Genomic DNA, 12,030 nt, shown 5'->3' with positions numbered 1-12,030 from the left:
TTGGCAAATTAAAAAGATCAACAATATCGGACCAGGCATCCCAGAAAACAATGTGGACTCACTGTATAATGTTAAGAGCTGCAGTGGTGAACTGGTTGGGGCACGTCACGACATTCCTGAAGCCTGTGTATATGAATCTCACCTTGGGCCTAGTCTTTACAGTAACTTAGGGTGAAAGTAGACCATGCCAGTTTTACAGGCCTCTTAAAAAAAAACACCTGATGCAATTAAAATAATAGTGTGGCTCTACGTCAAATGTGATCACTGTTAGGTAAGTGAAAGACTCAGGGGCAGAGATCCGGGGGGGGGGAGGGAGGGAGAGAGAGAGAGAGAGAGAGAGAGAGAGAGAGAGAGAGAGAGAGAGACTTGCTGTCAGGGCTTACTCTAACTTCCCACTGACTGAGAAGGAAGATTCCTCAGAACCAAGAGGAAAATGTCTCTGCTTGGTAATGCAGCAAGAGAGCAGATGAAGAAAAAAACAGCAAATGTGCAACAATAAAGGAAAAATGCTCAACTCACCACTTCCGATCTACGGCCAGCGCTGTCCGGCGGGGTTTGCCTCGAGCTCCAAGGCAACCCGACTTCGAGGACCCCATAGAACCCCAGATTGTGCGTTGTGGGGGCAAATGCTCAGCAGCGCCCCATTTTTCCGACTCCTCTAATACCCGGTAAGCTCTTGCAAAAGCCCCCACAAAAGTGATCATGCTCTTCTGGAGTTTATTATACAGCGGAAAGGAGCAACCAAGCATACGAAGACCCAAATTCTAGACTTTAAGAAAGCCGACTTCAGAAAACTTAGGGAAACGCTGGGTGAAAACCTATTGTCACAGATGGGGTGTTGGCTACTCCCGAGTAAGCACTCCACACATCCTCTGGATTTTCATAGTTTTATTGTGCATGCTATATACAGTGGTGAGATGTCTCAAATCATGTCTGCTCTGCTTGGGGCAGAAGCCCACAATGGCGTCTCGTGGGCTCTGACCCCCCTTTTAAGCCTGGGCATCCAAACGCCCCTCCTCCTTGCTCTATGGGTCCTCCGTGGTCCCAAACCAGGCTCCTGAGGTGCCGTTCTCTCTCCTCCCTCCTTTCCAGCCCCTGCTGAAGCTAGCTCCTCCCCTGCTTCCCTGCTACCAACCTGGAGCTGAGCCACCAGGACTCTGCAGAGCCCTGGACCCGTCTTAACCCTTCCTGTTCCTGATTTGAACTCCCAGACTTGCTGCTGCTCTCCCATCTGATGGAAGTAAGCAGAGTGGGCTGCTCTCTGCAAGCCCTCTCTCTTACATCCACCCCCCCTCCAGGCTCCCCCCCCTTTCTGAGGCCTGGTTTGCCTGGTCTGATGTCTGTAAAGAGGGCTGGAAGCCTGACAGGTCTTCCTCCTCTGTAGTGTGTGTAAAATCCTGTTCCCAGTCGGTGCTGGGTGGCTGGTCCGTGTAGTTCCTTCCGTTGTCATCCTCCTCCTCCCTCTGGAAAATTGCTTCCGATTCCCGGAGGGCTCCTTGGGTCTGTGTCTCCCCTGCTCCCCACCTGGGATCGCCCTCCCCCTCTGTGTTCCCTGTGCTACTGACGTGTGGTGGTTTGGGTCTGTGGGAGAAAGGAGCGTGCAGTTCCAGTGTGCGGTCCTCCCCTTGCATGGTGTGCGTGGTTGCCTCCGCGTTTTGGGAAGCAGGAGTGCCCTGCCTGGCCATCAGACATTTTAACCCCCCCTCCCCCCACCGGGAGCCCGGGCTCGCTGTGGCACTGTAGACCTCCTCCTCTTCCTTTCTTTCTGGAACCTCTTGGCTGCCTTCTCCCTCCACCCTTCTGTCTAGTGTCTTTTGTGTGATTTCCTCCCCCTCCTTCCTGTCAGCGTCTTGTGTTGGATGTGTGTCACGTCCTCTGAACCTTGGGCTTTCCCTAAAGTGTGAGAGCAAAGACCTGTGACCCACGGGATGGACCTTTCTCGCTGTAGGTACTTCCCCCCTGAAGGTGACAGGGTTGATCTGTGTCAGAACCTTGAAGGGCCCCAGCCTTCTGGGTGCCAGCTTCTTCCCCCTTCCCCCCATGGGAAGGCCTTCTGACCACAGCCAGACCCTGTCCCCTCCGTGGAAGACCTTCTCTAGTCCCCTGTGATGGTCTGCCCCCTCCTTGTAAGCCTCATTGCCCCTTGCCACGTCTCCATCCAGTTGTTGGTGTACTGTCTCCCTCCTCTCACCCCATGCCTCAATAGGTGGTCCCCCAATCTCCCCCTCCCCCTGCTCTGGGAAGGCTCTGGGGTTTCGCCCAAGACTGGCCTTACTGGGTGTGAGCCTCGTGAAGACATGTACTGCATGCCCCTCCGTGGGGTTGTCATGATATTGCTTGAGAATCTTCCCTCTGAGGGAGTCCTGGGGCATATACCGGGCATCATTGCTAAAGAGTAACCCCTCTTTCTCTGCAAGCCCTTCCCCTGCCCCCTCTCCCTCCCTCAAGTCCCTCCGTATGTTCTGGGTAAAAGTGTCCTCTTTGGTGAGTTGGCTCAGTTTCTCTTCCTGCATCCCCGCCTCTGCGTCGTTCCATCCGCCTGGGGAGCTGATGTGGTGCGATCCTGAGGATTCTCCTTCTTTCCTGCAGTGCTCCTTGCCGTCTGCATCTCCAAAGGTGAGATCTCCCCGGCGTTGGCTGCCCACAGGGTCATTGTCCATTAAGTCCAAAGCTAGCACTTCTGCGTGCTTGTTCACTGTCATCTTCCGAGAGGGGGTCTGTTGTGTGACCTCACCCTCCTGCAATTCCCGGCCGCCTACGGTCAAGACGCTCATGGGCAGCTCCCTTGGGAAAATGGGAATCTGATTCTGCTTAGCCAAGTCCACCGATAGGAAATCGTTGCTGCTGCCCCTGCGGAGAAGCCCGACTGTCTCCTGGGTCTGGCCTCTTGGCAGCTGCAGACTCACTTCCATCTCTTTGTCGTGTTGTGGGGTGTTACCGGAGGGCTCAGTTGTTGGTGCTCCGCCTGGCCCCTCCCCTCCTGATCTGGCATCCAGGCTTGTGTCTGTGCCTGCCTGCTCTCGCCATTCCTTCCTCTGGGGGCAGTATTCCACCAAGTGGCTGGGTGCATTGTAAAGGCATCTCCCGCCTTTCTCTTCCCTCTGTTTTCCCGCGTCAGCGTTTGAAAGTACCCGCGCGCGGGCTTTGTCCCTCTGCATCACATCTGGCTGGAGAGGTCTGTGCTGGGCTGCAGGTCCTCCCCGGGACTGTATGGGAACTTGTGGCCGCTGCCTTTCCCCTCCGTCTGTCCCCTCTGCCCGGACTCGCCTCTCAGCCTCCTGCACTTCCACGCCACCATGCCTTTCAGCCTTAGAGCCAGCTTGTGCTGAGGGTCGCCCTACAATGCGCTGGCCCGTGGCGGCAATCAGCTCCTCAGCCCTCCTGAGTGTCCTCTCTGCTTGTCCAGCCTCCGCTCCTCTGGCTTGGCTGTGTTCAGAGCTGCTCGGTTCAGTAAGCCTGGCTTCTCCTGTGCCCGGGTGCCTACCTGGTGCTTGAGCCGTTCCATAGTTGCAGGGTGCTGGCTGCAGCTTGCTCTCTGCTTCTCCCCTCACGCATGCCAATCCTTCCTTGGCATTTCTCTCTTCCGATTTAGATGCTGCCACGTTCCCAGGTCTCTCCCCTCGGGGTAGCCATCAAAAGATTGTGGGCTTGCTGTCACAGATGGGGTGTTGGCTACTCCCGAGTAAGCACTCCACACATCCTCTGGATTTTCATAGTTTTATTGTGCATGCTATATACAGTGGTGAGATGTCTCAAATCATGTCTGCTCTGCTTGGGGCAGAAGCCCACAATGGCGTCTCGTGGGCTCTGACCCCCCTTTTAAGCCTGGGCATCCAAACGCCCCTCCTCCTTGCTCTATGGGTCCTCCGTGGTCCCAAACCAGGCTCCTGAGGTGCCGTTCTCTCTCCTCCCTCCTTTCCAGCCCCTGCTGAAGCTAGCTCCTCCCCTGCTTCCCTGCTACCAACCTGGAGCTGAGCCACCAGGACTCTGCAGAGCCCTGGACCCGTCTTAACCCTTCCTGTTCCTGATTTGAACTCCCAGACTTGCTGCTGCTCTCCCATCTGATGGAAGTAAGCAGAGTGGGCTGCTCTCTGCAAGCCCTCTCTCTTACACCTATGGACAGTAATACTAAAAGGGAAGGGAGTTCATGATGGTTGGGAGTTTGTTAAAAGGGCGATATTAAAAGCACAACTTCAGGCAATACCAATGAGACGGAAACATGGAAGGTGCCTAAAGAAGCCAGGGTGGCTATCTAAAGAACTTTTAACTGAGTTAAGATTTAAAAGGGATATGTACAAAAAAATGGAAAAAGGGGGAAATCACCAGAGAGGAATTCAAACAAATAGCCAGCACGTGTAGAGACAAAGTCAGAAAAGCTAAAGCACAGAATGAACTCAGGCTTGCTAGAGAGGTTAAAAGCAACAAAAAGGGCTTTTATGGGTATGTCCGTAGCAAAAGGAAGAACAAGGAAACAGTGGGGTCACTCAGAGGAGAAGATGGTGAAATGCGAACAGCGGACAGAGAAAGGGTAGAACTCCTCAATGCCTTCTTTGCCTCAGTCTTCTCAAAAAAAGAAAACAATGCCCAACCTGAAGAATATGGAGCAGATGATTCAGCAGGGGAAACACAGCCCAGAATAAGTAAGGAGGTAGTACAAGAATACTTGGCTAACTTAGATGTATTCAAGTCTCCAGGGCCAGATGAACTACATCCAAGAGTATTAAAAGAACTGGCAGAGTTGATTTCAGAACTACTGGCAATAATCTTTGAGAATACCTGGAGAACAGGCAAAGTTCCAGCAGACTGGAGGAGGGCAAATGTTGTCCCTATTTTCAAAAAGGGGAAAAGAGAGGACCCAAACAATTACCGCCCAGTCAGCCTGACATCAATACCAGGAAAGATTCTAGAGCAGATCATTAAGCAAACGGTCTGTGAGCACCTAGAAAGAAACTCTGTGATCACTAAAAGTCAGCATGGGTTCCTGAAAAATAAGTCATGTCAGACTAATCTGATCTCATTTTTTGACAGAATTACAAGCCTGGTAGATGAAGGGAATGCTGTGGATATAGCCTATCTTGATTTCAGCAAGGCCTTTGACAAGGTGCCCCATAATATTCTTGTAAAGAAGCTGGTAAAATGTGGGCTAGACAATGCTACCATTCAGTGGATTTGTAAGTGGCTGACTGACCAAACTCAATGGCTCCTCTTCATCTTGGAGAGAAGTGACTAGTGGGGTGCAACAGGGTTCTGTCTTGGGCCCAGCCTTATTCAACATCTTTATCAATGACTTGGATGATGGGCTTGAGGGAATCCTGAGCAAGTTTGCAGACGACACCAAATTGGGTGGGATGGCTAATACCCCAGAGGACAGGATCACACTTCAGAATGACCTTAACAGATTAGACAACTGCTCCAAAGCAAACAAGATGAATTTTAACAAGGAGAAATGTAAAGTACTACACTTGGGCAAAAAAAAAATGAAAGACACAAATACAGGATGGGTGACACCTGGCTTGAGAGCAGTACATGTGAAAAGGATCTAGGAGTCTTGGTAGACCACAGACTTGACATGAGTCAGCAGTGTGATGCAGCAGCTAAAAAAGCCAATGCTATTCTGGGCTGCATCAATAGGAGTATAGCATCTAGATCAAGGGAAGTAATACTACCACTGTATTCTGCTCTGGTCAGACCTCACCTGGAGTACTGTGTCCAGTTCTGGGCACCACAGTTCAAGAAGGATACTGACAAGCTGGAACGTGTCCAGAAGAGGGCAACCAAAATGGTCAAAGGCTTGGAAACGATGCCTTATGAGGAACGGCTTAGGGAGCTGGTTATGTTTAGCCTGGAGAAGAGAAGGTTAAGGGGTGATATGATAGCCATGCTCAAATATATAAAAAGATGTCATATAGAGGAGGGTGAAAGGTTGTTTTCTGCTGCTCCAGAGAAGCGGACACGGAGCAATGGATTCAAACTACAAGAAAGAAGCTTCCACCTAAACATTAGGAAGAACTTCCTGACAGTAAGAGCTGTTCAACAGTGGAATTACTGCCAAGAAGTGTGGTGGAGTCTCCTTCTTTGGAGGTCTTTAAGCATAGGCTTGACAGCTATCTGTCAGTAATGCTTTGATGGTGTTTCCTGCTTGGCAGGGTTTGGCCTGGATGGCCCTTGTGGTCTCTTCCAACCCTATGATTCTATGATACTCAGCCTGTTTCGACTGTTAGCAAAATACAAAATAAACTCACTCATATCTTAGTGTTTCAATAACATAACTATAACACAGATTCCCAAATCAAAATGTCTCACTTTTTTGTAAAATGATTAGAAGTTTTATTACAAGCAAGTAGTATATAAATTTTGGTGAATAGGCAAAATAAATAAATAAGGTGCACTGACTAGAGTGTTTCCCAACAGGCACCAGATGTCAATATATACGGATTGCCTAAAACAGTGGTTTTCAACCAGTGTGCCAATGGCACTGTTGCGGTGCCTTGTCGCGGGCAACACTGGCCTCTGTCCCTCTTTCCTTCCCACCCTCCTCCAATGCCCTCTTGCATGTCTGCCTCCCAAAGGCTTCTGTGGTTGTTTGTTGCAGCAGCCCTGGCTACAAGCTCCCCAGTGGGCGAGGGAGTCCGGCCAGCCAGTCCACCAGCCCTTGCTGTTGGGAATGGACAGACAAGTGGGAGGCTGGGCAGGCAGGCAGGCAGGCAGGCGGGCGGGCGCTGCGCTGGCCTTTCTTCTGCTTGCTGTGTACAAAGCCTGCCTGGGAGCTGAGTGCCCAGTGCTGAAGGGGAGCCTTTACACCATGCAGGCCCGGCAGTACCTTCTGCTGCCACTGCTGCCTCCCTAGGTCAAGGGCTGGCCTCACATTCACCTTTGGCCAGTCTCCATTGGGCCACTAAGGCTGGGGGCATCCTCTTCCTGGCCCCTGTGGGGCAGTGTGAGGAGGCACCTGACTTTGGGGCGGGGGGGGGGAGGCAGCTCAGAGACCAGGAGCAGCAGCTATGGCTGCCCGGAGGACTTCCACACCATTTTCAAAAAGCAAATCCTGGTCTTTTAAGATCCCCCTTCTTTGGCATGGAGAAAACTGGAAAACTGCCCTTTTATTCACCAATGTCCAGATCAAGATGAAGTTGAAAGAGTGCAGAAGCAAGCATGCAGGGAGTCCCGGCACCCAAAAATCAAGAGCAACATTTACTGAATTTACTGTCAGATTATGAACAAAGGGATGCCTAATCTGAGATAATGGGAATCAAAATACCATCTTAAGTAAAGCACTACTGTTTCCCAGTTTATTCCTAGGCCAGGGGTGGGAATCCTCATGCCTAGGTTCCAAATGCAGCCCTCTAGGCCTCTGTCTGGTCCAAAGAATTCTCCCCAAGGCTATACCTCCCTGCTCAGCAACACACCTTTTCCCCAGATCTATTTTGCACCCTCCTGGAGGGATTTTGCCTAACTAGAATGTGTCCTTGGACTCCAATAATACCTCCTTCTTGCCTTGATAAACAGAGGAGTGTGTGAGTGTGTGTGTGTAGAAACTGTACATTCATTGCTCCCCGCCCAATCTTGCCTGTGGACCCACCTGCCACTTGCATCCTGGGTCCACCAAAGGTTCTCCACCCTTATCCCAATCTCCCATAACATTCATCTCTTCACACTGCAGAACAAAATGACTCAACAGAACTAGAAGCCCAAATACAACTGCTTTCTGGACAAACTACAAACAACTAGATTTAACACATCAATACATTAAAACATGTTTATGTTTTGCCCAATTCTCTCTACCACTTTATATAAGCAAGGGGACTCAGCAATGCAGGACAAAACAAATGAGAAGAGTAAAATGGGATCATCAAAAATCGTCACTGTTATGAACCAGGAGGCTCAAAGGGGAATGGGGGGGGGGCAGACCTAGGAACCTTATTTTCTTATCTTACCTTTCAGAAGGGGTTGGAAAGTGGGGATTTCCTGCAACTTAATCACATCTGGGTCATTGCTGACATTCCGCGAAGACTGCGTCCCTTGTGCCACCACCACAATATCATCCATTTTAGCTCGTTGCTTGGCTGGTGAAGGAGATGCTGGGGAAAATATCCAGACAAGTATAAGGAAGCACAAAGCACACCTACCGTATGATTACCCTTCATCTGGTACCAGCAAAAAAGGATGACTTAACAGCGTGTTGTCGTAAAGCACACTCAATTATTGTGATAGAAAGATCCACTGGCCTGGTTTGCACATAATTTGAAGCCATAGTCTACAACAGACCACAGCTTATTGTAAATGTGAAACATGCCAGTGCAGTGTTCATTCACACGCTAAGCCATAGAGAGGAAGCAACCAGACCTCTGACATAATGCTACATGCACTTCTCCCAAACAAACCACAAGTGATACCGGTAAGTCAAGAACAGACCTTGGCTTACCACTTGTAAGCAGAATGAAAAGTGATAGGGCCGGCAGATATCAGAGGAGAGAGTACCAGTTCAGGCTGCAGATCAGGGATGCCATTTTTGAATGCTCCCCCATAAACAAAACGCTTGCACACTGGGGGCAATGCTCCTAGAACAGCCTCCTTTTCCTTTCCGCATGATCTGTTCGTTCGTAGCAAATAATTTAAAAAATGTGAGTTTCACAAGTTTGTTTCACTGCTGCACACAAAGTTAGCTGTTGGGATGGGATGCGGATCACTGGCTTGGAGTGTGAGAGCAGATTAAACACGTCCTACAAGGCAAGCCTTGTCATGGCAAAGGGGCTTAAATAACTTAGAGACGTTATGTTTTGACCAAACGTGATCCACCTGGAGGAGGAACCGGCAAGCCACTCCAGTATCCCTGCCAAGAAAACTCTATGGACAAAGACAACAGGCATATAAAAGTTATGATGCTGGAAGATGAGCCCTTCAGGTCGGAAGGCATCCAACATGCTACTGAGGAAGAGCAGAGGACAAGTACAAGTAGTGCCTGATCACCTCATCTGTCTCCTGAGAAATCTCTATGTGGGACAAGAAGCTACAGTTAGAACTGGATATGGAACAACTGATTGGTTCAAAATTGGGAAAGGAGTACGACAAGGTTGTATATTGTCTCCCTGCTTATTTAACTTATATGCAGAATTCATCATGCGAAAAGCTGGAGTAGATGAATCCCAAACTGGAATTAAGATTGCCGGAAGAAATATCAACAACCTCAGATATGCAGATGACACAACCTTGATGGCAGAAAGTGAGGAGGAATTAAAAACCTTTTAATGGGGGTGAAAGAGGAGAGCGCAAAATATGGTCTGAAGCTCAACATCAAAAAAACCAAGATCATGGCCACTGGTCCCATCACCTCCTGGCAAATAGAAGGGGAAGAAATGGAGGCAGTGAGAGATTTTACTTTCTTGGGCTCCTTGATCACCGCAGATGGTGACAGCAGTCACGAAATTAAAAGACTCCGAGATTCCCTGGCACTGTGAGGGAGGGGGGAGCCATGAGAGCGCCGCGGACCCCCGAAAGAGCCCCAGATTGAGCGTTCTGGGGACGTGGGGACTCAGCTGCACCTTTTCCTGTTTCCTCTGCTCCCCGGTAAGCCCTATTAAGGGAGCCGAGAGTGGAGACATGGTGCCTTGAGTTGAACTGCTACCCTCACAGTGTGAAGCTCCGTGCTGGCAGCTTGTGGAGCGGTGGATTTTTCCAAATTAAAGGATTTGAAGAGATTGGACACCATGAGTAAAGAAAAAGAGCTTTTAAAAGGGGAAAGAATTGGCCATGGGAGGAGATCCAAAAAGAAAGTCAATCTCATCCATTGAGACAATGGAGACGCAGTTAATTTGCCCAAAGCCGGAAAGACTGACAAAAATTGGACTTAAAACCTTTCCCCTAAGACAGGGTAAAAGGAGAAAGGGTTGAATCCAGCAAAATCCCTGTAGAAATTTTTATTTTGGACTGGGGGAAGCCCCCCTGGAAGCTGGAGTCGGGTCCCTGGAGGGATCAGCAAGTTGCCATTATGACATCACAATAGGAAGGAATTTCACAATAGGAAGGGTCTGGAACTGTAAATATTGAAGAGTGCAAAATATTCGGCTGGGAAAAACAAGTTTTGACATTGCTCTTTTCATAAATGGACATAAGAGCTTTAAGTTATGAAGAAGAATTAAAAATGTCAGTTTGCTACCAGTTCAGACATAATTTTTGTTTTTGAAGTCTGGAAATACGAACTGCGCCACTTCCTGCTTTGCAATCTGTGCTGTTCCTGTGAAACCTGAGATGAACCACCACCAGTCCTGGACAATGCAATTCAATTTAAAGAAGAGGAAAATACATGGAACGTTGTGCCCCCTGTGGGAGGGAGGGAACAAGATTCATGCTTGATTCAAAGATTTCTCAAAGAAGAACCAGTGTGGAATAATGCCCTCCCAGTGAGAGGGGGAGCAGGATACATACTGGGGTCAGGGTCTATGGGAACTAAAAATTGAGATAGGGCTGAAAAGTGGAAACGTACAGTAGTAGGATGGTATTGTGTAACAGCCAGAGAATTGGGGAGGCAGCAGGGGATGAAGAACGTAGAGTGGTGGATAGGCGGTGATAGAGTGGGAGACTGGGAGTGGGGTGAAAAGTAATAATGGACGATTTTTTTTTACTGATTAAGATGGTCTGAAACTGCAACGACTTATGGAACTGGCTGACTTATCTGGGAGACCCTGAGTCAAGGGGGGGGGCTGAATTAGATTTAAGTGTTTAAATGTTATTAGGACATAAGTAATATTTGAATTTATGGAAAAGATTTTGGGAATAAACTTCAGCCTAAGGGGCGAAATATGATAGATGGATGGGAAAATAGATTTAGATCTGGATTAATGGATGAATTATAGGTTAAGGACAGTTGATGTTTTTTAGAATAGAAAATGTTGAGAGATTATAATATGAAAAACTGCCTAATGTGGACTTAAAAATGGACCCAATGTGGGGGGAATCGAGGAAGTCCACAATGTTAAGCAAAAATGTCAGAATGTTTTCTTTTTTATGTTTTCTTTTTGTTTTTGGTCTTTTGTTTTGTGATTTTTTGTATTTTGTAGCATTTGAAAATGAATAAATATCATTTGGGGGGGGGGATGCCTGCTTCTTGGGAGAAAAGCAATAACAAACCTAGACAGCATCTTAAAAAGCAGAGACACCACCTTGCCGACAAAGGTCTGTATAGTTAAAGCTATGGTTTTCCCAGTAGTGATGTATGGAAGTGAGAGCTGGACCATAAAGAAGGCTGATCGCCGAAGAATTGATGCTTTTGAATTATGGTGCTGGAGGACACTCTTGAGAGTCCCATGGACTGCAAGAAGATCAAACCTATCCATTCTTAAGGAAATCAGCCCTGAGTGCTCCCTGGAAGGACAGATCGTGAAGCTGAGGCTCCAATACTTTGGCCACCTCATGAGAAGAGAAGAATCCTTGGAAAAGACCCTGATGTTGGGAAAGATGGAGGGCACTAGGAGAAGGGGACGACAGAGGACGAGATGGTTGGACAGTGTTCTCGAAGCTACGAACATGAGTTTGACCAAACTGCGGGAGGCAGTGGAAGACAGGAGTGCCTGGCGTGCTCTGGTCCATGGGGTCACGAAGAGTCGGACACGACTAAACGACTAAACAACAACAACAAGCGTTCAACCTTTCTCCCTAGCCTTTCTCCAGTTTTGTACCGCGGAGCATTCATGTGAAGCAGCCCAGCCTCTGCGCAGACTGGAGAGGCGCAGCTCATGCGCACGTGCTCCATATTAAAGAGCACCCAAAGCAAACGTTCCAACGAAACCCCCCAAGTGTGAGGGAAAGGGCGCGCCCACCTGAAGTGTTTGAGTCGGGATGCCGGTTTTCGGCATCTGCGCTCTGCTCGGCGCCCATAGCGAGAGATGCCAGGAAGGAGAAGGAGCGCGCGCCGCGGCTCCCCAGGCCAAGCTCCGGCAAAGGCCTCTCTCGCTGCCGCGGCAATGCCTCTTCTTGCACGCCCCCAACAGACACTTCCGCCTCTCAGCAAGGAGACTGTTTCGGTTCCGGGTCAGG

At 49.1% G+C, this 12,030-nt stretch overlaps 1 protein-coding gene across 6 annotated transcripts in view; it reads right to left on the bottom strand.

The window, feature by feature from the left end:
• BORCS5 (BLOC-1 related complex subunit 5) overlaps window positions 1–12,013 on the bottom strand; it is a 93,671-nt gene extending 81,658 nt beyond the window's left edge. For all 6 annotated transcript variants that reach the window (XR_009557655.1, XR_004691724.2, XR_004691726.2 and 3 more), the window contains exons 1-2: window positions 11,814–12,013; window positions 7,935–8,078 (exon numbers count right to left, since the gene is read on the bottom strand). Coding sequence is in view for 1 of the 6 variants with exons in the window: in XM_035102252.2 (XP_034958143.1) it covers window positions 7,935–8,078; window positions 11,814–11,871 (202 nt within the window). In the remaining 5 variants the exon portion in view is untranslated. The remainder of the gene's footprint in view (window positions 1–7,934; window positions 8,079–11,813) is intronic.
• Window positions 12,014–12,030: the final 17 nt, after the last annotated feature.

This window comes from Zootoca vivipara, chromosome 5, assembly GCF_963506605.1.
Source record: "Zootoca vivipara chromosome 5, rZooViv1.1, whole genome shotgun sequence".
Classification (NCBI taxonomy): domain Eukaryota; kingdom Metazoa; phylum Chordata; class Lepidosauria; order Squamata; family Lacertidae; genus Zootoca; species Zootoca vivipara.
Note: the sequence above shows the minus strand (reverse complement) of the source record. Positions and strands in the feature narration are given on the sequence as shown.